We start from the raw sequence: 27,030 nt of genomic DNA, 5'->3' as shown, positions 1-27,030 counted from the left end.
TGCTACAATGAGATGCCTGCACACCACAATGAATGATAGCAGCTAGAGAAAGGCCATGCGTAGCAATGAAGACCCAGTGCAGCCAAAACTAATTAATGAATGAATTAAAAAATAAATATACCATATTTATGTAGTTTTATATAAATATTATACATACACAGATATAAAGACTGTTCCCAATAAAGACAGTAAATAGACAAAAAGATGTTCAACCTCATTGATAGAGAAATGGAAGTTAAAATCAGAATGAGATAAAAACTAAGAACTTCCGTGTAGGATGTACTTTTGGCCTAAGTGTCAGTTGCTAAGAGTCAGTTGCAAGTCACTTAGGAAACTGTTGGCAGCATCTGTTAAAGCTGATAATACAAACACCCCATATGGTCCAGCCATTCCCCTCTGAAATATATGTATAAGGATCTTGATAGCAGTACTAATTAGATTGTTGTTGTTCAAAACTGGAAACAGATAAATTGTGGTTCATTCTTACCCTATATAAGAATAGTTAGTATGTAGCAGTTAGAAGGAACCAGGGCTGAGGGCAATGGGGAGGATGAATCTCTCAAGCATAATATTGAGTGGAAGAAATCCTTTGTAAAAGGATGCTTTCTGTGTTATTCCATTTATATAAAGTTCAAAAATAAGTGACCTTGACCAGTGGTATTAGAAGTTAAGCGGCAGCTGTAGGGGAGCAGGGGGAACACACCTGAAGCTGTTCTGGCTCTGATCTGAGTGGAGATTACCTGGACATCTCACTGGGTGAAAATTCATTAAGCTGTACACGTAACATTTGCATGCTTTTCTGTACGTTTATAGAACCCAAAGAAATGTTTACTTAAAACTACAGTGAGACCATCTTTTTTCCTTTCAGAATGACAAAGATAAAAGGCCTTGATAAGATCATATAGGCAAAGTTGTAGGAAACAGACACGTGCACACTGCTGGGAATGTAAGTGGAAATAACCTCTGCGAAGGGCAGTTTGTCAGTGTTTATCAAAATTAAAACTGCATGTATCTGAAGATCCCCTGGAGAATGGAGTGGCTACTTCCAGGGACATACTTGCAAATGTACAAGGCCTTATATTGTGACTTTGTTTATAACAGTAAAAGTTCACTAAGGGGCAAGTTAAGTTATGGTACATCCATGTGACAGAATACCTCATAGCTGTTAAAATAGAGTGAGAGGGCTCTACCAATACTGACAGTATGGAATGTGCTCTGAAACATAGCAAGGTATAAAGCAGTATTTGTAACATTCTATTATTTGTATTAGGAATAATTATGTGTCAATATAAATATTAATATATATATGCATGTAGTCATGTATGGATGTGAGAGTTGGACCATAAAGAAGGTTGAGCCCTTTAGATTGATACTTTTGAACTATGGTGTTGGAGAAGACTCTTGAGAGTCCCCTGGACTACAAGAAGATCAAACCTGTCATTCCTAAAGGAAATCAGTCCTGAATATTCATTGGAGGGACTGATGCTGAAGCTGAAACTCCAATACTTTGGCCACCTGATGTGAAAAACTGGGTCATTAGAAAAGACCCTGATGCTGGGAAAGATTGAGGGCAGAAGGAGAAGGGGACAACAGAGGATGAGAGGGTTGGATGGCATCACTGACTCAATGGACACGAGTTTGAAAAAGCTCCAGGAGATGGTGAAGGACAAGGAAGCCTGATGTGCTGTAGTCCATGGGGTTGCAAAGAGTCGGACACAACTGAGCGACTGAACAACAAGAACATATACATGTGTAACATGAAATATAAGAAAAAGTGAAAGTGATAGTCGCTCAGTCATGTCCACAACTCTTTTCAGCCCCATGGACTGCAGTCCTCCAGGCTCCTCTGTTCATGAAATTCTCTGGGCAAGAGTACTAGAGTAAGTTGCTGTTCCCTTCTCCAGGGGATCTTCCCAATTCAGGGATTGAACCCATGTCTCCTGCATCATAGGGGGATTCTTTACCATCTAGCCACCAGGGAATTTCCTTATATATAAAATATATGAATATATGAAAGCAATTTCATATTCATGGACTGCCTATAGAAGGTGTATAAGAAACTAGTAGTAGTGGTGGCCTCTGGAAGAGGTAACTAGTTGGTCTGGTGGCAGGAGTGGGAAGGAGACTTAACTTCTCATATGCCCTTTTGCATCTTTAGAATACAGAATTGGACTATGGGGATATAGCTGGGGCTTCCCAGGGGGTGCAGTGGTAAAGAATCCGCCTGCCAGTGTTAGGAGACACAGGGGACATGGGTTTGATCCCTGGATCAGGACGATCCCCTGGAGAAGGAAATAGCAACCCACTCCAGTATTGTTTATGGACAGAGGAGCCTGGTAGGCTATAGGGCATAGGGTTGCAGAGTCTGATAGGACTGAGCAACTGAACACATACATACAGACACATGAGAATATATCTATTAAATATTAATTTTCAAAATAATTGTTCAAAATCCCTTAGAAAGATGTGATGCAGGAGACTGGTGTCTTACCTTTCAGTAGATCTGGTACAGCCTCGTTTTTCTTTGCAGTGAAACAGATCTTTGGTTTAACAGCAGATGATATGATTGGTTTCGCATAGGGGTCCCAGGTTTTATGGGGGAGAACACCTTGCAGCGTGGTGCTCAGGCCTCCGGGTGTGGGAATGAACTGATGAATGGATAGTAAATTCAGACCTCCTGTCTCTTGTCCACTTGAAGACACAACACTCGTTAAATGAAGGGGTGGGCCTCTCTGTACTGTTGATGATAATGTAATTTTTCCTTCCCTCCTTCCTTCAGAACAAAGATAAGTTGAATTCAGATTAAGTTAAAAGTGATGCAACACTGCTTCCTTTCGTACTTTTAAAAAATGTAATCGTCTCATGCTATGAATATAACATCTGTTTTTTTATGTCTTAATGTATCAAAAGCATTTTCTCATGCCATCACAAATTGTTCATATGGCTGTGAACGTTTGAATAGTATTACATTACTCAAATGTGTGATCATTTGCCTAATCATTCCTCTTTGGGCATTTATGTTGTTTAAATTTTTGGTTATTATTCAAAAATGGCAACAAGCCACCTTTGTATATTAGTCTAATACTACATTATTTTATTATTTCTTAGGAGTAAAATAGTTGTCAAAGGTTGTGAATATTTTTAAATACTCTTGGGATAGAGTGCTGAGTAGTCTTCCAAGAGCTGCTCGGTTTGCTCTTCCGTAGCACCCTTGCCAGCTTTGGGTATTCTCATGCAACAAAGGTCATTTTTAATTTGAAAAAACTCAGTCTTAATAATTTTAGCAGTATATTGATTGATACACTTTTATTTTCCATGTTTTCTGTAGTTGAAGTACTATCTTTATCAATAGGTAGATGTAACTGTATATTGAATGTCATCTGTCTATATATTATAATATTATAGATAGTATATTATAGATAGGAGACAGCCAAAATACTCATCCAATGTAAGAATTTGGGGGAAGAGGAAAGCTGCCATTTCACAGGTAGGAAAGGTGAGGTCACCACTCTCACACATTGCCTAGCAAAGTAAACACTCAAATATTCATGGATATGGTTGAGTGTGTGTGTGTGTGCGCTAAGTCACTTATGGTTGAGTACTTAATATTTTTCACTAATAATGAACTACACTAATAATGTAGTGTAGAACCGCACTAATAACATTGACAGTAGCAACCAATACCAGATTCATTTGAGCTACACAATTAGGTGGTGACAAAGTAATGTATTGACCCATTAGAACATAACATGTTTTAATGTGTTCATATCAGATTAGTATGAGGACTTAAAAAAATCTGGTAGCTACATGGTAATTTGAAACTCTAGGAAGCAAGTTGAATGGTAAATAACAAACCTTTCTGATCATATGTTTATGATTCAAGATGTAAAAGAAAACCCCACGTGAACATTGATCTTTTGTAGCATTCAGCTGAGTGACAAGAGGGTACCCTTGGTGCATGGAACTCTTGTGACAGGGTTTCCTTTAAGGAACAAAAATCTCCACCTTGGTTTGCGCCCCACAGTACAATTGTTTCCCAAGTCAGACTGTTTCCAGTAACATATGAAACAGCGTATGGCTGTCCCTCCCATCCCAAAGCAAATGTTTGTTTTGTTGCAGAGATGGAAACATTTCCATTGGTGAAGCAAATATTTAGAGCTGAAAGAAACATTTGGGCAGCCAGGATGTGTCAAAATAGAACAGATGCCTGCCTTTCAAAAAATACAATTAAAAAAAAAAAGAAAGCCACCTTGTACTTGACTGCTGGCGTTACAGCCTCAATGGGTTATGCAAGAAATTGGATGCTGTGACTGTCATTCTAATCTGAGCTTCTGGGCACATCTCTGCACCTTCTTCTTCCTTGGCTTTTCTCTTCCAGAAAATGGGGATAATCATTCCAAGTGATTTTGTTCACAGTTAAGTTTCCTTTTTCCCTCCAAATATTTTCTTTGTTCTTAAAAATTAATTTATTCTTTTGAGTCAGAAATTTGTTCTCATGGAACACAGTTCATAAGAATATACAGTGAAAAGGCCTTCAGTCTATGTCCCCAGCTAGTCTCCTCTCTACCTGGGACCAACATTACCTGTTTCTCATCCATCTTTATTTTATGCTTATACACATGACTAAACAGATGTGTTTGTGTGTGTGCATACTTCTGTTCTTTTTTTTTTTTAAACATAGAGGTTCCATGCACCCTTCATCTAGTTTTCCCCATGTTCCATTTATCCTTTTTGTTTTTCCTCGTCTTTGAGACGGTTGGTTCTAAGAGTTTGCTTGTTTAAAATGCACTGTGTCAGGTAGCAGAGTGGGGAGCAGGCAGGTCAGGCTGCACTTGCTCCATCCCTCCAGGGCGGTAAGAAGAGTGCTGTGTTGGGCATCTGGTTCTGCCCTGGGTCTCACCATGGCTGTCAGTCAGTGCCCCCTCTCCCTGCTCTGTTCTCTCCACCTGTAAAACAGAAGGAAAGGAAAAGAAAAAGAACAGGTTAGATGAACTTCAACTTTTCTTCCAGATCTAAATTACTTTGGTCGTCAAAGGTGAAGTTTTCTTTTTCTTTAAACAAACTTCACTTCCTCTTTTAAAAGGAGTGGAAGAGTTGGACGGTTAAAGGTGTTTATTAACTTGGCTTTCCTATCTATGCACAAACATACATCTGGCTTCCTTGGCCTTCGGCGTTCAAGTAACAGTGATCCCTGATATTCATACTCCTCAGTCCTTAAGATGTAGTTCCTCCCCAGGACTTGTTCGCTGCACAGTGGGAAGGGCTGGCTTCCCAGCCTGTTGCCAGGAACCTGCAGGGTTAGACACTGCTGTCCAGCACAGCCAGCAGCAATGTTTGTCGGACTTTGGAATTGATGATCATATATGAGAAGCAACTCCTGTTTTTGTTTTTAATTTAGCAGAGAGGGATTAAGAGGAAAAAAAGGCAAAGCCTTTAGAGGCTGGATCTAAAAATAGACATCATAGATGCTGATTGGAAACCCTCCCAGTCTTTCATACGAGAGATCTCAATTTGTGTTACACAGAGGGGCAGCTCACGTCTGTCTTGTTCACCAGTTATACTACTCCCCAGAGAAGCTCAATAAATTTTATAGGGAAGTTTCCTCCTTATGCGGAAGGAGCTTAAGCTCAGTGACTGGTGTGGTGAAATAATTTAGGGCTCCAAGGGAATCCGTCCACCTTGTAGAGTAATGTAACAAAAGTAAATGTGCAGAAACTTTTGATCTTGGTTGATTTGGCCATCTCATCAATGGTGCTGGGCTCTGGCTCTTAGGACCCCAACCTGTCTGATCTGGAATAAAGCTGCTCCCCAGAACTTGTGTTTAGTTCCACCGCCAAAATGACCCTTCTGCCTGATTCGCTGGCAGTGGTTGTGGAGCTTGCCTTCTGGGGTTCTGCCGTTTCCACCACTAGTCCTTTGAAGCCTCTGAACTTGGCTGAGTTTTTATGTTTCCCTTTTGCCTCTCTAAGCGGCACAAAGAGCCTCTCTCAGGGACATTAAGAAAGCAGAGCTGCCTTCTCTGCTTAGACTGATGATGGACCAAGCCTGGCGGGCTCCTCAGTCTCTGATCTAGCAGCGCAGTACCTTTTGCACTGGCTTTTTACTTAGTGATTTATACTTGGAGACGTGGCTGGGTGATATCCAGTGTCCTTTTGTCTTTGTGTTTATTTTTCTTGCACATTTAATGTATTTAAAGGATATATTGTCTTTATGGTTCACTGGGATAAAGGAGGGGATTGGCGCAAGTTTTAATGAGAGGTCCCTGGCTGTCTGTGTTGAGATGAGAATTATATTCTTGGTTAGATATCTTTCTTTCTTTCCATAGGGGGCAGGAGGCACTGTTTTGCTGCTTTTTGAAATAGCATTTCTGCCTAACGATTTTTAGAAGGATACTGAGGACATTCAATTTCAGGGCATCCTCAGCAACTTTTCCTCCTGTTGTTTAAACTTTGCTTATTTAAGGAGAGGTGACAGTTGTGTCTTGTTCTTGAATTTACATATCAATATGAAAAGAGTGGAGACTGGCCCCACCATCAGATCAATTTTTATAAAAACTCTTTCCATTCAGAGTAATGCTGTTTGAAACTAGTTTTCTTAAAAACTGTTTTTTTGCTGCTTGGGAAGAGTTAATCAGCGGAGGAGAAAGCATTTGGCTTATTTGCTTAATATTTTAACCAAGTGAATTAGACAGGTTGGGGGGCTGGGGGGAGGGGATAAGAAAGTGGGTGGGGGAGGCCCCATAAACAAGGTGATATATAATATTTTTTTTGTTCTCCTTTTAAATAAATACCGATCAGCTTTATGTTCAGAGACAATAGGAGCCGTTGGCTTAAATTTGCAGTTTACTGTATTTATGGCTGTAATATCAAGGTGCTGCCGTCGTAATTTCATGCCCCAATGAGAAGAGCAAGGTCGAAGCAAATGCTTCCATCGGCATCTGCTAACACACTAACTCATAAACAAGGCCCGGCTGGATCAGGTGGCACGGAATAATACAGGCTAATGAAATACAGCACAGCTTTCCATTACTGTTAGTTTTTACAGTGTCGTCATTACGTGTAATTTATGTTTAAAAAATTCAATTTTATACAAGGCACTGGGAAATAGGGGTCTACAGGTCATCCAACGACTTTTAGAGGCTCTGAGAGTCCTTATTGTACTCCACCATTCCAACAAAATGTTAATAAAATTACAAAAAAAAATACTTTTTTCCCCTGTCTCCTCCCCTAACCTTTTCTGAGAGAGTTGATTTTTCTTTTAATTTGGGGAGTATTTTTAGCCAGCTGTCTTCTCTGCCTCATCTCCTCCCAGAGTGTGCCTGGGTAGATAACTAGTTGTGTTCTGAGAGAGGTGACCCTGTTCAGTTTCCCCACATCCCAGATGAATCTCCCAAGTCCTGTAAATAGACGACTGAGATGAGGGAGGAAGACAGCCGAGTGGCCAGCCCATAACTGCTGCCCATGGCCACTGGACCCCTGGCCCTGTTCCCTGATCCCCGTCAGACTCCACATTTTTATTGTAAAACTGGAGCTGGGCCGAATGGTGCTGTCCGGCGTTCATCACCTTGCTTATTTCCCAACTATTCCCTACCCCTGCTGTCCCGGTGGTTGTTTGACCTGAGGATACAGAGAACAGTGCTGTCTGCTGTCCTCTTGTCTCTCTGCTTCCCCTGCACGGAGCCAGGCAGTGCCCAGCAGATCCTTATTCTGACAAAGTCTGGTTTGGTTTTGTTTGCATTTTAATAGAAACCTTTAAACAATTTTGTTTATCTTCTAAGGGATAAAAATAAGCAGGTGTGGCAGCCCTGAGGCCATTGACTTCAGTTGCTGCAGCTTTATTAATCAGCAGAATGTAGCTTGCTAGTTCTGTCCTTTTAAAAGAATTCCACCCTGCAGAATGTGTTGGAAGAGAAGTCCCTGCACAGCATCTACACGGGGAAAGGGAACCGTTTAGGGAGGTAGATTCCAGAGAACCGAACCCGAGAGGACTAGAAGTCCTCTCTCCCTCCTCCTCTTCATCCGAGAGAGGCTCCCTCTGAATTCAGTGCAGTTTTGCAGATCAGGCAGCTGGGGTCTTAAAGGTGAAATGACAAGAGGCGGGCATCCCGCTCTGCCTGCTCACCTTGGACAAGTCCCCTCGTGTCCCTTTCTCCTCCTCTTAAGTAAAGCTAGCGAGGGGATGGGATAACTGAGCAGGACTTTCTTAGTTTTGCTCTCCGTCAATAACAGTTTAATTGTCATGTCACAGACTGAGGGAGGAGCTGGTAGCTCCTCAAATCGCTAGGTAGCAGAGGTGAAGACCCTGAGAGAGCATCAAAATGCAAAGTGCTAACGATATTAGGTCATGTCATTGACACCCCAGCTGAAAGGAAACGTTAGACTTTCCTAAAATTGGTGAATTCTTCCAAAGGCAGCAGCTAAAGGATGACTTGAGGTGGGGTGGCGGTGGAGGAGGTCTGCCTGCCACAGGACGACGACACCCTTTTCTCCTGTCTGCTCTGCTCAGCCCTTGCTCAGTCCCTCTGCAGTTAGATTACTCCTTGCAGATAGCAATCAACTGGAAGGAAGTGTGTGTGTCTAATTTGCATGATATTATTTAAAACAAAAAAAAAAGGTCTGCATTAGTCAGGGTGATGGTAAACAACGCAAAGAGATGCCTTTTATAATATAGCCTGTGCCTCAGCTTTCAGAGCCAAATATAATTCATTTACAATTGGCAGTTTCCTTTATTATTCCTTTTAACCTTTTGGATTCTGCAAGGTCTGTATCTAATCTCTCCACTGTTTGTCTCAGTGAGGGTGGGTGGAAACCTGGATGTCTTCTGTGTGGCCCCTGGGCAATGCCCCATCCATTCATAAGGGCAGGGTCCTTTCAGCACCAGGAGCTGGTGACAGGGTAGGTAAGTGCTCTGTTCGGAGAGGAGTAACACTCCACCTCACCTCCAGCTCTGTGAGTCCCTGATGAATCACTTGAGTTCTGTAGAGTCAGTCTTCCCTAAGCTGGCAGACACTCCAGAGGAAAGGCACTAAGGGAAGCGTAGGCACCAGCCTGTGAGAGGCCTTGGATTTATTTGATTAGAATATGAGGAGATGAGGTCGCTCTACCCTTGTCACTTGGTGGTGTTCAAAAAATTGTCCAGGTGACATTTGCAAGTAAGATCCAGGCATTAAGTTCCCATGTCGTTTTGGTATAGCTGCATTCATTGGCTATTACCTGACCCTGATGCTGGGAAAGATTGCGAGCAGGTGGAAAAGCGGGCGGCAGAGGATGAGATGGTTGAATGGCATGACCGACTCAGTGGACGTGAATTTGAGAGAACTCTGGGAGATAGTGGAGGACAGAGGAACCTGGCATGCTGCAGTCCCTGGGGTCTCAAAAGAGTTGGGCACAACTTAGTGACTACTGGTGAGGGGAGTGGGGGAAGATAGGTCAGTCCTCATAGTTTAACAAGATTGAAGGCTTCAGGCATCATTTTGGAGTCTGCCTTTTGATGTGCTATAACTCTGTGCCATCGTGGGAAGTCACCAGGCTGGGGACGGAGAGCCTGGGGTTTCATCTGCCATAACCAGGCTTTTACTACTAGGATTCGAGGCATAGTTTTCACCCTCCTTCAGCCTCAGTTCCTTTGTTTTTGTTTTTTAAATCTGTCAAATAAGGTCGATGGTTCGTATGATGGCCCAGCTCTGAAATTATATTGTTCATTGAGATTGTCAAAATGCTTCTCTTTAAAAAAAAAAAAAAACGAAGAAGAAGAAAAATAATTCATTTTCTGTAACTTAACTCAAAATCCTGTTTCTCTGGAGAACTGGGGATATCAGAACTCCAGCCAATGTAAATGTGATGCATCACATGATAAGGTATCTCTGAAACAAGAGCTTGGAAGGAAGTGCTGATGCCCTTTAAGCCGTGGCCACTCTTGTGGGCTTGGCTGCAATAATGCAGGGAACGCGTTTTATTAGGAAAATAGGCTTCGTCAGAGCTCCAGGCCAGAGGGCAGGACCACTGGCAGGGAGTCCTGTCCCTTTAACCGGCCCCAGCTCCCAGCACCACAGCACAGCCGTATATTTCCCCAGTGCTAAACATTATCGTACTTGTTTATATTTGAAAGAGCCGAAAGGGAAAATGAGAATGCAACCGAATGCTCCTTTTGGGAGAATTACCCTCATTTGCAGCCAGCGACTGACAGGGCTCGCGAACCACCAGGTTTATAAAGTCCCGTTGTGAGCCAGTGACCAGCCACTCGTGCTGATGCCGCAGGCGCCCTGTCTCCTCTCGTGGCTGATAATGGGGGTGAAACCATTGATGATGGGAGTGAAGCCATGCCCTTCCTACTAGAACTCGGAATGGGGCACCCCTACTAGCTGGAAGGACAGACGGGCAGTCAGCACCTGGGCTGGAGCCCAGGAGGTGCTCGCTTGGGGAAGCATGTTCTCTGTTTGCCCAGCTCGTCTATCTGCCCTGCCCCTGTCCTTGGGAGACCGCCACACAGAAAAACAGACTTTTTGCAACAAACTGGGGCCTTAGGGAGGAGGAACGTCCCCCGCCTGGCCCCACATACTCAAATTTAACTCTTGTATTTGAGGGCGCCATGGCCTTCCCTGGTGGCTCAGACAGTAAAGAATCTGTCCTTAATGCAGAAGACCCAGGTTTGATCCCTGGGTCTGAAAGAGCCCCTGGAGAAGGGAATGACAACCCACTCCAGCATTCTTGCCTGGAAAATTCCATGGGCAGAGGAGCCCGTGGAGCCTGGCAGGCTACATACAGTCTATGGGGTTGCAAAGAGTCAGACACAACTGAGTGACTGAACAACAATAAGCGCCGGTGAATGGTTCCTTTGCCCCCTGCCAGCCTCTCTTCTGCCCCTGATGTCAGCCTATTGAGAGGATGCTGCACTTACTTGGGGGACCCAGCAGAACTGAGACACCGTGGAGGAGTGGCCTTGCCCATACTGGCTGGTGTGCCAGGGTAAAGAGGACAGGAGACGCAGTGTTAAATGGGGAGGAACCTCAAGTGCTCAGTGCAGAGAGAAGGCCCAGGGCAATTTAGAGTCGTCCAGGTATTCTCTTTTGACCACTTGTGGTGGGGCGTGAGGAGTTTGAGGGGCAGCGGCAGCCAGCTCACTTGCCAGCATGGTGCAGGGCAGCGCTAAGCTTGGGCAGCGCTTGAGCATTAATATGCTCCAGCTATTAGCCCCTTGGCACAGAGCGCGAGGCCTCACACTTTGGAAGATGCTGATCCTTAGAACCTCCTTGTACTTCATCTACCCCCAGGGGCAGATAGACCATGCTGAGGGCCTCTAATGGGGAACTGCTGAGCAGATGTGGACGCACTATCAGCTCGAGTTTAAAAGCTCTGTGTGGCGGCTGGGCTGGATGCCGGCATTCCCAAAACAGCCAGAGTGCTTTGCAGACTAGCAGTGGCCTCCCACCTGCTTCTCCCACTGTTGGCGCCTGGAGTACCTCTGTGTGCAGGATCGCTTCCCTGGCTGCCCTGTGGAACAATCTCACACCTGTGTGCCGCTCTTGACCATCCTGAAGCTTTCGATCAATCGGTTGGGGCCCTCGTCTCTTCCCCGAGAGCCAGCATCCCCCGTCTGCCTCCGACCTGTTGAAATATCCTAGCTGTGTGCCCACTGGACATGTGGTCTTCATGGGTTTTTCAATTGCCTCTTATTCTTCCATGGGCAAATCCTCCCACGTGTCATAGCCACTGCAGATGGCGCCGTGCTATTTCCTCATGTCCCAAGTGCACTGTGGTGTAGAGTGTTGGGAGGATTTTTTTTTTTTTAAGGAAAAAGAAAAACTAGCCAAAGGCGATATAGGCAGCCTGTGATAGGCTAGAGTAATAATCATCTGAAAGTTTGGGCCTGGCCTTGTTTTGATCTGTTTTCTTGTTTTATTTTCTTCTTTACATTCTATATCCCATTCATACTAATCACAGTCAGTCCTGATTTTTCTTTTTATTTCTGCATTTGTCATAAAATAAAGCAAATTATTCCCGTCTTCAGAAACGATCTAGACTAATTAGTCGTCTCACCCAATAATTAGTTTTTTGTTTCCCTGTCTGTTTTCATGCATTATTGTTAGTTTTTTCCCCTCTTTTTTTAACACCATTACAGATTAAAATGAGCCACATTTGCAGTTGATGGTATCTGTTTTCGGGGGAAGAATGGAGAATTGCAGTACGGAGCGACTTCAAAAGCAGCAATAAACTCAAGGATAAATTAAGGAAATTGAATGAGCCACATTTGGAAGCAGTGTTGAGGCTAATATTCTGTCGCTTAAGGTTAAATTGCAGCCGAGAGAGGTTTCGGAGAATCCGAAATCGGGGAAGCAACTTAACAGGATGCTAGGCGTCCTGTGACTCCAAGGTCTTTTCTCAAATGAAGATTTTGTTGCAGCCATGGACAGTGGCAAAAGGCACTCACCTGCAATTATGTCCTCTTCTCCCCCAGGGCTGACAGATGAAGAGATCGATTTGGCTTTCCAGCAGTCAGGCACGGCTGCCGATGAGCCTGCGTCCTTGGGCCCAGCCACACAGGTGGTTCCTGTCCAGCCCCCTCACCTCATTTCGCAGCCATACAGTAAGTCACCTACTCAAGCTCCTGCTTTAACCTTGACTGGGATTCAGAACTCTGGCCAAAGAGTAGTGCTTCACGTCTATCAGACTCAGCAAGCCAGGGGAGACTGGGCGTAAGAGATGGCTCTTGGGTTTTTCTAGAGTGTGACACACCCAGTCCTCTTTTAGATAAACTTTTAAGCATGTGACAAAGGTTTAAGACACAAGAGACAAGAATAAATGAGTTTCTTGTTTTGTTTCAAGTATTTTGGTTTTGAGCAAGAATCTGTAAAAGTATTTATTGGTTCTGTTTTCATTTTCTTATATTAGTTCATTTTGCATGTTGAAGTGTTAGTTGTTCAATAGTGTCTGACTTTTTTTTGACCCCATGGGCTGTAGCTCACCAGGCTCCTCTGTCTATGGGATTTTCCAGGCAAAAATACTGGAATTGGTTGCCATTGCCTTCTCCAGGGAGTCTTCTGGACACAGGGATCGAACCCTGGTCTCCTGCATTGCAGGCAGATTCTTTACCATCTCAGCCACTAGGGAAGCCCATGTTACTGTTTTGCTAATAAGAACATAAACATCTAATTCATGGATACATTCTTGTTTGGTCACTGAAATAATTTGTCTCCTAGTTTTATCTTTTAAAGTTAATATTAGTAGGTTTAAGCTAGCCCTCCCCACCCCACCCCTCTTCTTCCTTCCTTCCTTCCTTGTCCTGGCTATACCACATGTATTTATATAGTGGCAGTCTGTGAGAGAATTTCAGATTAAATGTGAAGGTCCTTTTTGAATGCAACTTTTAACTGTTACATGAGAACATGACCCATGAGAGGTCTTTGTTGTTGTTAAATGAAAAATGTTTTTAGGAATAAAGATTCTTTAAGCCAGTAATAAATGTACGCTTCCAAAATAGAGGCAGAACCCCATCTTTAAGTCACTTATGAAAAATCTAAAAAGGTTAAAATTGACTCCAAATCAATGGAAAATTGCTCAGTTTTGTGTGAAGACCTCAGCCTTGGATTTGCTGTCTCTCAAAATGCCTCTTCAATAATTTTCTATCTCAGAAGTTTTAATTTTTTCAAAACATGCTTTGAAAGTGTTAGATATCCAATTTTAAAATGCACAATTTCAAATGCCAGACTCGTTTTGACCCCCACCACATGACCTGGAACCACCTTCTGGGCCCCACTTTGCCGTCTTTCCCATAGACAGGAAGGTGCAGTCATCCGTATAGACAGGACAGGGGCCAGGCAGCGGGTTAGAATCCGCTTTGTGTTTTACAGGTCTCATTTAGACGTTGCCTTTCCTTTGATCCCTGGATAAGGCTGGGCAGTGAGGCCAGGTGCCAGGAACTCCAGTTGGTCTCATCTTTGGTCGCCTGGTCCCGCTCAGACCAGAGAGCCAGTGCAGGTGCCGAGCCTTGTCCCGGGGCCTCCGAGCCAGTGGGGTGCACTCACCAGCTTGGGACTCCATTCTTCCTGGCTAACATTCTTGATCCATTGTGTTGCCTTGGGTCACTACACACACTCCGTGTTTCTTTTAAATCAAAGGCTGAATCTCTGCACTTTTTCTCCAGTTGTGTCCCTGGGCCCAGGGTTTGGTGGGATTCGTTGAGGATGGGTAGTGGCAGCTGGGGTGCAGAATTCTCTAAGATGCACATCTGTTCTGTTCCAGCTGTTCCCTTCGTGACTTAATACCGAGCCGGTCTCCTGGCTACTTGGTAACTTCTTGCTCGGAACAGATTATTCTGTGAGTCACAGCATTGGCCTAAAACATCATACGTTTGCCTACTTTCAGTGGGCACAAAGGGTTAAAATGATCGCCTCTCTGAGAGGGCCAGAAGAATGGGGGTGGGGGTTGCCATTCAGTCATTTCAGTCACTCTCCTGCCCAGATCTCTCTGAGAAAAAGCATTGTTCCATTTAGGTATTTAGGTAGGAGTATTTTTAAGAGTCTCCCAGCCCTAAAAATAAAATACATCTTCTTAGAGACAGACTCCTTCCTACTTTGACACTAGTATAAAAACAATGGTAATGGTAATTTTAAATACCTGGAGTTTTTAGTTGTCAGTGTCGAGCTTCACTCTTCTTGTACCGTTACCCTGCTCCTCTCAGCTCGGGGGTGACTCTCCCTCTCCACTTCTGTACTTTTGCCAAGAGGTGTCAAAACTGCTCCAAAAAAAAAAAAAAAAAGCTTGATTTTGATTAATATAGAGAAACAAGACTTTGCCTGACTGATAATAAAACTGATAAATGACATTTGAATTACTTGTAGCGGTAATTTATTACATAAAATATCTTTTATTTGACATGCGATTAGTTGCTGGAAGCATCACTCAATCTGACTAGTTTAAACATGCTCTAAAATGAACCCCAGTAAAAACCCAGGCTGTCTGCTGTTGGCGTTATGAAATATACTAATCCTGGAGTCAGGAAAAAAATCTGACTTTAAATATTTAAATGATTAATTGGGTTTATATATTTTTTTTACCTTTCTAACCCCCTTAATTACAAGCAAACTCAGGGGAGTTGCTGAACTAGGTGTGCAGTCTGCATGCTTATCACCGAGGCATTGTCTGAGTCCTGGGAGGGATTTATGCTCTCCATTCATGTGTGTTCCTGCCGATTTTACATCTGGAGCTTGAGCAGCCTTTCCTTCCCATTTCTTGGCTTTTTAAGGACATTCCATCTTTGAGCCCAAGCCTAGAAAATAGGATTTTCTGGGCTCAGCCCCAAAACGCTCACGTCTGGGGGAGGGTGGTTTTTCCAAGACCACCCCTGGGAGCCCAGTGCTCACAGATCGTCACCTCTTGCCCACCCTCCTGCTTGGTGGCAAGTTTCCCACTCAGTTCCTCTTTTGATATCTGTGGTTGACTTTGAGGTGTTAGCAAATGCCAATATCAGCAAAGAGAACATGGAGACCAGATTGGGACCAGTTCAGGTCTCCAGTGTTTATGAAGCACCTATGGTGAGACTCTTGAGTGTATTTAAAAGACATTGGGAGACTATTTGAGAGGGGGATAGTTTGACTATACAAGGAAAATGAAATAATAGTATATGTTTCCTGGGAAGGTTGGAAAAGAATATGGAGTTGGTTCTGAGCACAAGTAGAAAGATTTACATCACTTCATGGGAAATTGATGGGGAAACAGTGGTAACAGTGTCAAACTTTATTTTGGGGGGCTCCAAAATCACTGCAGATGGTGACTGCAGCCATGAAATTAAAAGACGCTTACTCCTGGGAAAGAAAGTTATGACCAGCCTAGATAGCATATTGAAAAGCAGAGACATTACTTTGCCGACTAAGGTCCATCTAGTCAAGGCTATGGTTTTTCCAGTGGTCGTGTATGGATGTGAGAGTTGGACTGTGAAGAAAGCTGAGCGCCGAAGAATTGATGCTTTTGAACTGTGGTGTTGGAGAAGACTCCTGAGAGTCCCTTGGACTGCAAGGAGATCCAGCCAGTCCATCCTAAAGGAGATTAGTCCTGGGTGTTCATTGGAAGGAATGATGCTAAAGCTGAAACTCCAGTACTTTGGCCACCTCATGTGAAGAGTTGACTCATTGGAAAAGACTCTGATGCTGGGAGGGATTGGGGGCAGGAGGAGAAGGGGATGACAGAGGATGAGATGGCTGGATGGCATCACGGACTTGATGAACGTGAGTCTGAGTGAACTCTGGGAGATGGTGATGGACAGGGAGGCCTGGTGTGCTGCAATTCATGGGGTCACAAAGAGTCGGACACAACTGAGCGACTGAACTGAACTGAACGGAGAAAGATTTACAGTAGATCACAGACGAGAAGCGCTTCCCCAGTGGCTCAGCGGTAAAGTATCTGCCTGCAGTGCAGGAGACACAGGTTTGACCCCAGCTGGGGAAGATCCCCTGGAGAAGGAAATGGCAACCCACTCCAGTATTCTTGCCTGGGAAACCCCATGGACAGAGGCATCTGGTAGAGTCGGACATGACTGAGGGACTAAACAGCAGCAACAACTGTAAGCTCAGTACAGTGTCATGAGAGATTAAAAACGTGATCTTTAAGATTCTTACAGGCTCTCTGAGAGAGATAAGATAAACTCTTAAGAAAAAGATAATAATATAAGACATTGTGATTTAATGCCAAAATTAATTATACAGACAAGAAACTCCACAGGAATACAGAAAAGAGAAAAATTAATGTGGGCTCGAGAAGTCGGAGAAGGCTTTGTGGAAGTGGTGGGAGGCTGACACTGAGGGGAAGCTTGGTGTCACCTGGTGTGAGAATAAGCCAGTGTTGTCAGGGCTTGAAAGGAAGTCGGGATGTGCTCCGGAGAAGTGAGATCAGGATGCGAGGGGAACACTAACATTCTCTCTTCTCAGTTTGGTTTCTTTTTGTTCAGCTTCAAAGCAGGAGTCAGTGTATGTGTCTGTGCAGAGCCTAACAGCATCCCAAAGGTTAAGTCCTGATAAACGCCTGATTGATTCATTCATTCTAAGCAGACTTTTCTTCTTTCCTCCCAAAGAGACAAGAATCAAGGTAGCTTTGAGATACAGGCACAATCAGTGTAAATTTTATACGATAATAATTTCTCTTAGGCTTAAGTATCCTCCACCCCCCACCTGCTGTCTTTGATAAACAGTTTAGGCTTTTTAAAGACTGCCCTACAGCTTCAGTTGTATCTTCTTAAAATAGGATGTAAATGTCTGAGGTTGGTGAAGGCTTTGACATTTCATTAGGACTCCTGAGAGAGAAAGTGTGTTCTTCCTCAGTCTGTTTTCCCGCTGGCCTGTTTAGTAACAGAAACTTAGCCTTGATTGTCCTGGGTCCCTGAGCGAGCATTTACTGTCAAATGCCTGCTGTGTGCCAGGTGTTGTGTGGGACCCTGGGGATGGGACGATTGAGGCCTGGCTGGTCACTCCCTCTAGCCCTTGTGTCCAGTAGGAAAGGCAGTTAGGGGAACACAGCAGAGCTGTGAGGCCAGCCCAGGGGAGGCTGGTGGGATGGACAAGGTGAAGGGCTCTTCAGAGAGTGGGAGGGGCCTAACTGGACCTGGGGCATGGATGGCTGCCCTGACTAGACGGGATGGACCCGAGCGTCCAACCTAAAGCGAAGCCACGTGGACGTGAACCCATGTGATGGTCAGAGTGGCTGCACCATGGGATGGGAGTATCAGAAGAGACGACTCAAGAAGAAGGTGACAGCTGGGTCATCACCCTGACGGAGGACAGTCAAAATCACACGGACTTCGTACTTGGAAATCCACCATCTAATTATTCATGAGGCTGTGTTACCCTTTTGACCATATAATTCTTAGACTGATATTAAAATCATGTATACCATCTGAGCAGGTGCTGCATGGGGAATTAGAGAAGACACCCTTGGGTTGTGCTGAATGGGGCAGGTGTAACTCCCTTTCAAATGCCTCCATCCTGACTAGGCATGGGGCGCCCCTTGCCTCTGTCAGTCCCCTACTTGCCACCACATGGCCCTGAAACGTTTCCTCACTCCTGATTAAGCTGTGAGTTCCTTGTGTTCAGAGGGTTTTCTTTTTGTTTTTAATCTATGGCCCGAGGCTCTGACTTAGCAGGTGTTCTAGAAACACTTGTTAAATGAATAAATGGTGGTGGACATGTGCTTGAGAATTGAAAAGTGCCAGGTGATGCCCTCAACTTAAGGTGGGGGGCCGGGTGTGCTGCCCAGGTAGCCAGTCATTGAGGCTTCCTGCGTCCTCCGGGCCAATAGCTGCGGAAGTAGAGGACAGGCATTGCTAACCCATGCCATCTTGTATGGTGTGAATGGTAAGAGCTTTCGGGATTTAAGAACAAAGGAAACCCCCAGGTGCTGGTCTCAGGCCGGGCCTTACGGAGGAGACAGGTCCCGGGAGGCACTCAGAAGTGGGGATGGGGGCGGTGGGAGTGGATCTAGCAGAGACTGTAAATGGAGGCACTATGGACAGCCTCCCTGTTCCCACCCAGAAATAAAAGGGCAGGACTCTGTTTCTCCCTCGTCCATGTCTCTGTCAGTTTAGCACACAGATTTCACCTTCTATACGACAGAAAAGTTACTGGTTTGCTGATAGAGGAAGCGTTTCTCTGATTGTGAGGAAACTGTTTTTCTTCTTTTGTCCCTGTGACTGGTTGAGAATAGCAGCTCCTCAAGGGCCAGCACCTGTCTGTTTTCCTTGCTTTGTGTTGTGCTTGGTGTGGTGCCTTGTGGGTGCTGAGGAAACACCACGTGTGGTTATTGAAAACCTTAAACTATCGAGTGGAGAAATCCTCTCCTTAGATTTCTTAGACCACTGGCAGAGTGTTTGGTGCTGGAGGTAGCGAGGATCATGGCTGTGCTAACAGTGCAGCCTGTGTTAGTTGTATAAGATTCTGCAACGAATAAGAGTGGTTTGAACAAAACAAAAGCCTCTTTCTCTAAGTAAACATAGGCAGTCAAGGCTGCTGCGTTGGCTCAGTGGTCCTCAGGGACCCTGGCATTGCTCACACCTGGCAGTCATGCAGCTTGTACTCCAGTGTGACTGCTGCAGCACCAGCTGTCCCCTCTGCTCTCCAACAACAAGAATGGGGAGAAGGAAGGAAAAGGGCAAGTCACCTTCTAAGGACACTTCCTGGAAGTCACCCACATACCTTCCGTCTGGTCCCCAGTGGCTGGAAGTCCGCCTTGCAGCCATGCCTTTCTGCATGAAGTCTGAGAAACGCAGTCCTTATCCTGCTGGGCGTGTTCTCAGTGTTCATATCCCATAGAAAGGTTGCTGCTGTTGCTGCTAAGTCACTTCAGTCGTGTCCGACTCTGTGCGACCCCATAGATGGGGACCCACCAGGCTCCCCCGTCCCTGGGATTCTCCAGGCAAGAACACTGGAGTGGGTTGCCATTTCCTTCTCCAGTGCATGAGTGAAAAGTGAAAGTGAAGTCGCTCAGTCGTGTCTGACTCTTAGCGACCCCATGGACTGCAGTCCACCAGGCTCCTCCGTCCATGGGATTTTCCAGGCAAGAGTACTAGAGTGGGGTGCCATTGCCTTCTCCTTAGAAAGGTTGAGTTGGAATCAATACTAAGTTCAGGATAATGGTTACTTCTGAGTGGAGAAGATGTGGCTAATTTCTGTGGTGTTTGGAAAGTTTTAACTGGTTAAGTAGGTGGGTTTAGGATTGCTAATCTTACTATCATGTTTCATAACTTATCTAAATATTGTAGTCTTTTATATGTGTCAAATATACAGGGTGCATTAAAAAAGTTGATTTAGAACTCTCACCTCTTGCTTCTTCCTTTGATGTCAGCTGCTTCACTGAGCAGAGAGAGAACTTAGAGCCCACCCTGCTGGGTATTGTTCAGTCACTGCTGACTTCCTTTAGTTTTCTGTTTTAAAAAGCAAACACCCTCTTCCAACAATATGAGACAGCTCTACTCATGGATGTCACCAGATGGTCAATATGAAATCAGGTTGATTATATTCTTTGCAGCTGAAGATGGAGAAGCTCTATACAGTCAGCAAAAAAGAGACCAGGAGTTGACTGTGGCTCAGATCATGAAATCCTTATTGCAGAATTCAGACTTAAATTGAAGAAAGTAGGGGAAACCATTCGGAGAAGGCAGTGGCACCCCACTTCAGTACTCTTGCCTGGAAAATCCCATGGACATGGGATTTTTAAAACCATGGAGGAGCCTGGTAGGCTGCAGTCCATGGGGTCACAAAGAGTCGGACACGACTGAGCTACTTCACTTTCACTGTTCACTTTGATGCATTGGAGAGGGGAATGGCAACCTACTCCAGTGTTCTTGCCTGGAGAATCCCAGGGACAGCGGAGCCTGGTGGGCCATCTATGGGGTCGCACAGAGTCGGACACGACTGAAGGGACTTAGCAGCAGCAGCAGGGAAAAGCATTAGGCCATTCAGGTGACCTAAATCAAATTCCTTGCGTTATACAGTGGAAGTGACAGACAGATTCAAGGGATTAGATCTGATAGAATGCCTGAAGAACTATGGACAGAGGTTTGTAACATTGTACAGAAGGCAGTAATCAAAACCATCCCCAAGAAAAAGAAAGGCAAAATGGTTCTCTGAGGAGGCCTTACAAATAGCAGAGAAAAGAAAAGAAGCTAAAGATACGGGAGAAAAGGAAAGATATATCCATCTGAATGCAGAGTTCCAAAGAATAGCAAAGAGAGATAAAATGCCTTCCTAAGTGATCAATGCAAAGAAATACAGGAAAACAATAGAATGAGAAAGACTAGAGATCTCTTCGAGAAAATTAGAGATACCAAGGGACCATTTCATGCAAAGATGAGCACAGTAAAGGACTGAAGCAGTGTGGACCTAACAAAGCAGACTGTATTAAGAAGAGTTGACAAGAATACACAGAAGAACTATACAAAAAAAATCTTATTTACTTGTATAACCACAATGGTTTGGCTACCCACCTAGAGTCAGACATCCTGGAGTGCGAAAACATGTGGGCCTTAGGAAGCTTTACTACGAACAAAGCTAGTGGAGGTGATGAAATTCCAGCTGAGCTATTTCAAATCCTAAAAGATGATGCTGTTAAAGTGCTGCACTCAATATGCCAGCAAATTTGGAAAACTCAGCAGTGGCCACAGGCCTGGAAAACGTCAGTTTTCATTCCAGTCCCAAAGACGGGCAATGCCAAAGAATGTTCAAACTACTGCACAATTGCACTCATCTCACATGCTACCAGAGTAATGCTCAAAATCCTCCAAACCTGGCTTCAACAGTACATGAACTGAGAACTTCCAGATGTACAAGCTGGATTTGGAAAAGACAGAGGAACCAGAGATCAAATTGCCAACATCCACTGGATCATAGAAAAAGCAAGAGAATTCCAAAAAAACATCTACTTCTGCTTTATTGACTACATTAAAGCCTTTGGCTTGTGTGGATCACAACAAACTGTGGAAGATTCTTAAATAATTGGGAATACCAGATCACCTTACCTGCCTCTTGAGAAACCTGTATGCAGGTCAAGAAGCAACAGTTAGAACCAAACATGGAACAATGGACTGGTTCCAAATTGGGAAAGGAGTATGTCAAGGCTGTATATTGTCACCCTGCTTATTTAACTTATATGCAGAGTACATAATACAAAATGCTGGGCTGGATGAAGCACAAACTGGAATCAAGATTGCTGGAAGAAATATCAGTAACCTCAGATAGGCAAATAACAACATCCTCATGGTGGAAGGTGAAGAGGAACTAAAGAGCCTCTTGATAAAGGTGAAAGAGGAGAGTGAAAAAAACTGGCTTAAAACTCAGCATTCAAAGAACTAAGGTCATGTCATCCAGTCCTATCACTCCATGGCAAATAGATGAGAAAACAATGGAAGCAGTGAGAGTCTTTATTTTGGGGGGCTCCAAAATCACTGCAGGTGATGACTGCAGCCATGCAATTAGATGGTTGCTCCTTGGGAGAAAAGCAAAGACAAACTTAGTATATTAAAAAGCAGAGACATTACTTTGCCAACAAAGGTCTGTATAGTCAAAGCTGTGGTTTTTCCAGTAGTCTTTTATTGGTGTGAGAGTTGGACCATAAGGAAGGCTGATCGCCGAAGAATTGTGGCTTTTGAGCTGTGGTGTTGGAGGAGACTCTTGAGAGTCCCTTGGTCTACAAGAAGATCAATCCTTAAGGAAATCAACCCTGAATATTCATTGGAAGGACTGATGCTGAAGCTCCAATACTTTGTCCACCTGATGCGAAGGACTGACTCATTGGAAAAGACCATGATGCTGGGAACGATTGAAGGCAGGAGAAGGGGACGACAGAGGACTAGATGGTCGGTTGGCATCACCGACTCAATGGACATGAGTTTGAGCAAGCTCTGGGAGATGGTGAAGGACAGGGAAGTCTGGCATGCGGCCTTCCGCGGGGTTGCAAAGAGTTGGACACAACTGAGTGACTGAGTAACAGGTCTTTAAAAAAAAAATTTCTGAACAGACTTTAAAAGACAACTTTATTGCGATATGGGGCTTCCCAGGTGGTGCTAGTGGTAAAGAATCCACCTGCCAATGCAGAGGACGTAAGAGTTTGACCCCTGGGTCAGGAAGATCCCCTAGAGCAGGGCATGGCAACCCACTCCAGTACTTTTACGTGGAGAATCCCATGGACAGAGGAGCCTGACACACGATGGTCCATGCAGTAACAACTGAAGCAACTTAGCACACATAGTGAGGTATGTTTTACATAAAATAATGCACCCATTTTCATTGTACAGTTTGAGTTTTGACAAGTGTACACTTCCCTGTGGCTGTCATGATCACTTTGTGGAGCATTTCTGGTACCCCAGACGATTCCCCATGACCTGTTCCCGTGCAGCACATCCTGTCCTAACTCCGAGGGAACCCCTGGTCTGCTTTCTGTTGCTGCCCATTAGACTCCTCTTTCTAGTTTTGTATGAAGAAAATCATATCTATGTCCTCTCTCATGTCTGATTTCTTTCGCTCAGCATCATGTATTTGAGATCCATCTAGATTGTTGAACAGATCAGAAATTCCCTCCTTTCTCACAGAGGCGTGTCCCATAGTAAGGACGCTCTGTGGTTTGTGTATCCATTTACCATCGATGGACTTCAGGTTTTGGACTGTTTTCAGAGTTGAGCTGTTAGGAGTAAAGCTCTTTTAAACATTTGTGTACAAGTCTTCATATGTTTTTGTTTCTCTTGTGTAAATGCTGGGAGTGGAATTACTAGGTCATAGGTTAAGTGTAAGTTTCACTTTATAAGAAATTGCCAAACTGTTTTTCAGAGTGGTTGTACTGTTTTTTATTCCCATCTGCAGTGTACAGGCCCTAGTTATCACATATCCTCACTAACAGTTGATATTTTCCGTCTTTTTAATTTTAGCAACTTTTCGTGTGTATGTAGTGGAAACTCATAGTGGTTTGAGTTTACATTTCTGTGAGGACTAACAACGTGAGCATCTTTTTATGTGCTTGTCCATTTACATATCTTTTTTTGTCAAGTGACTGTTCCAATCTTTATCCATTTTAAATTATCTTATTATTGGGTTGGAAGAGTTCCTGTATATTCTGCATTCAAGTTCTTTGTCAGATATATGCATGGTTAGTATTTCCTCCCCGTCTGTGGCTAGATTTTTCTTTTGCTTTTGCTTTACATTGCCTTTTGAAAAACAAGCAATTTAAAATGTGATGACATTCATCTTTTTTCTTCCCCCAACAATTCATGATTTTTGTGTCCTAGCTATGAAGCCTTTGCTTACCCCAAGGTTAGAAAGATTTTCTCCTGTGTATTCTTCTTGAAGTTTCATTGTTTTTGCTTTTCTGTTGAGATTGTGATTCACTCTCAGTTAATTTGTGTGTGTGTGTAATGTGAAGGTCAAGGTTCATGTTTTCCTGATGGCTATCCTGTTGTGTCACCACCAGAGGTTGAAAACATTGTCCTGTCCCTGTTGAGTTATGTATCCCTTTATCAAAACGCAGTTGTTTATATATTCATTGGTCCATTTATAGCCTTACTTAAAATTTTCTAAGTGGTTGAGGTATATTTTACATATTATTAAACTCCCATTTCAAGTGTCCAATTCTGTGATTTAGGAACTTCACGAAGCAATATATATCAGCCATATATATCAGAACACTTTGATCCCCCAGATAAGCTCCTTTGTGCCCATATACTGTTACTCTCGCCTTCAGCCCCAGGTGACCACTCACCTACTTTCCACCACTTTCAGTTTACCTTTGCTGAACATGTCAGGTAAACAAAATCAAACAGAAGGCGATCCCTTGTATGTGCCTTCCTTCTTTCAGCTGGCATATTTTTGAGATTCTTCATGTGATAGTATGTAGCACTGTTTCATCCTTCCTGTTTCTAAACAGTATTCCATTGTACGGCTGGACCACATTTTGTCCTTCAGTTCACCAGTTGGTGGGCCTTTAGGCTGTTTCCAGTTTCGGCTACAGGACTCATGATGCTGAGGATGTGTGTGGACGTCCATTCTCATCCCCCCTGGGTGACCATCTAGGAGTATGAGTGCTTGGTCATACGGCAGTCTTATGTTTCTGGATTCTTAATTTTTTTTCCCAATCAGCTTCTTGAAGTATAATTTATACACAGTATAATTAATCCATTTCAAGTGTACATTTGATGAGTTGTACATACCGTAACTCAATTAACTCATGTAACCGACACTACGTTTCATGTGAAACTATAACTAAACACTAAAATTTCATGTAAATGGGCTTGTACAGCACAGTCGTTTGTGTCGTAACATAACACTTTCAAGATTGATCTAGGTAATTAATACTTTAGGCTTTGTGAGCTACACCTTTCTATCACATCTACCATTCCCCTCTCATCCTTTAAAAATATGAAAACTGTTCTGAACTCACAGCTGAACAAAAGCACAATGACATGGGACTTGGCGAGCTTGCCAGGGTTTGCTGACTCCTATGACTCTGCTGTATGGTTGTTTCACAGCTTGTGTATCCACTGACTGTTGCTGCCTGTTTGGATTGTTGCCCGTTTAGGGCTATATGAATAACGCTTCCATGACATTCACGTGCAAGAAGTCTGTGTGTGCACAGATATTTCCTTTCTTTTAAGTAAATACCTAGGGGTGGAACACCTTAGTCACATGCTGGATGTATGCTTAACTTTGTACGATATTGTTAAAACTATTTTCCAAAGTGGTTGTGCCATTCTCCATTCCCATCAGCAAGGTGTGAGAATTTCAGTAGTTCCACATCCTTGTCAACACTTGGTATTCTCAGTTTTTTAAGTTTAACCATTCTAACATTTAGGTAATAGAATCTCATTATAATTTTGTGTTTCTCTAATGACTGATGATGTCAGGCATATTGTCATGTGCTTAATGGCCATTCATGTCTTTTTTGTCAAGTGTCTATTCCAATCTACTGCCCAGTCTTTAAAAAAAAAAAAATCACCTTGTTTGTCTTTTTTATTGAGTTGCAAAAGCTCTTTGTATATTTTAGTTACAGGTCCTTGATCATATATATGTTTTGCAAATGTTTTCTTCCAGCCTACAGAGATATATTCTTGACAGGGCCTTTTGAAAAGCGAAAGTTAATTTTTCTTTTTTTTTTTTTTTTTTTTAATTTTTGGCCACACCATGTGGCATACTGGATCTTAGTTCTCAGACCAGGGATCGAACCCCTGCAGCAGAAATGCAGAGTATGAACCACTTGATGCCAAGGAAGTCCCCAAAAGTTTAACATTTTTATGATGTCCATTTTATCTTTTTCTTTTTCTTTATGGTTCATGCTTTTTGTATTTAAGATATCTTTGTCTACCCCAAGGTTGCGAAGCTCTTCTCCTATTTTTTCTGTTTTCTTACTGAAGCACTATAGTTTTTGCTTTTGGGTTTAGGTACATGATCTGTTTTGAGTTAACTTTTATGTATGGTGTAAGGAAAGGGTCAAGGTTCATTTTTACCCCTCCTATGGATATCCAGTTGTCCCAGCACAATTGTTGTGAAGATTATTCTTTTCCCATAGAACTACCTTGGCGTCTTTGTCAAAAATCAGTTTACTGTTCAAGTATGAGTCTGTTTCTGGACTCTTCTAAATTCTTCCCGTTTAATTAGCACTCGTATTTTTAAATCTGTGGGTGAGGTTGCGGATGTGCCTCTCAGTGTCCTTCCTGCCTAAAGATGACACTGCTGATAGCGTTGCAGCCCATGAGAAGTGGGAAGGATCGTCTTTCACAGGACGCTCATGCGGAGACAGGCCTTGGGTGTCCAGGTGTGACTGCTCTTGAGCTGCTGTAGTGCCCTCAGCCTTCCAGGCTGCCCAGGTGCTTCTGCTCAGAGCCGAGCTGCTCTGTTTCAGTCGCTGTGCTCTGGGTCAGTTTGTCTTTCGGGCCGCTGCCAGCCGTCCTCAGCTCAGCCTGTGGTGCCGTTCAGCTGGTCATCCGTCTCCCTGTGCCTTTAGCCTGCCAATCCTTGGCTGTAACAAGCACTGATTTGGCAGACTGGCTTTATTCCAGGACCTCGCTGTGGATGAGCCTGTCTTATCATTTAATTTTCAGGGTGCCTTGCGAGCAGAACTGATGAGATGATTTAAGAAGCTAGATCCACCACTGTATAGTCATGGCTCCAGCCTTGGTGAGCCACGAGTTGGGGTTGGGGACCACAGCTAGACTTGCCCAGTGCCTGCCACTGCCCAGCCCTGTGCTCAGGTCACCAGTCTCCCCAGAGACTTGATGGATAGCGCCTCCATGTTGTCAGCCAGCGCAGCCCTGGATGCAGATTGTCTCGGCAAGATAGCTTCATGACAGCTTTTGGCTCTCTTTTGTTGATGCCTCTTTACTGGATCATGGGATTTCTGTGGTATCCGTGGGTCTCTGGCTCAGTGGTTTCAAGCTCAACGTTGCTGTGTTGTGCGCGTGATTCCTGCCCTGCACATGTTCTTATGTGATGATGTCTGTTCTCGCCTGCAGGTGACAATCTCTTGGTAGATTGAGATACAGCTAAAGGAGCTGAGTAACGTTGGCTTAGGT

The 27,030-nt window shown here is 43.9% G+C and overlaps 1 protein-coding gene across 1 annotated transcript in view; it reads left to right on the top strand.

Annotated features, from left to right (window-relative positions):
- PEX14 (peroxisomal biogenesis factor 14) overlaps positions 1 to 27,030 on the top strand; it is a 141,633-nt gene that overhangs the window by 96,907 nt on the left and 17,696 nt on the right. Inside the window, exon 4 of the mRNA XM_004013728.6 lies at positions 12,454 to 12,582. Coding sequence (XP_004013777.1) covers positions 12,454 to 12,582 — 129 coding nt within the window. The remainder of the gene's footprint in view (positions 1 to 12,453; positions 12,583 to 27,030) is intronic.

Source organism: Ovis aries, chromosome 12 (assembly GCF_016772045.2).
Source record: "Ovis aries strain OAR_USU_Benz2616 breed Rambouillet chromosome 12, ARS-UI_Ramb_v3.0, whole genome shotgun sequence".
Classification (NCBI taxonomy): domain Eukaryota; kingdom Metazoa; phylum Chordata; class Mammalia; order Artiodactyla; family Bovidae; genus Ovis; species Ovis aries.
The sequence above is the reverse complement of the archived record's forward strand: the minus strand, read 5'-3'. Positions and strand labels throughout refer to the sequence as shown.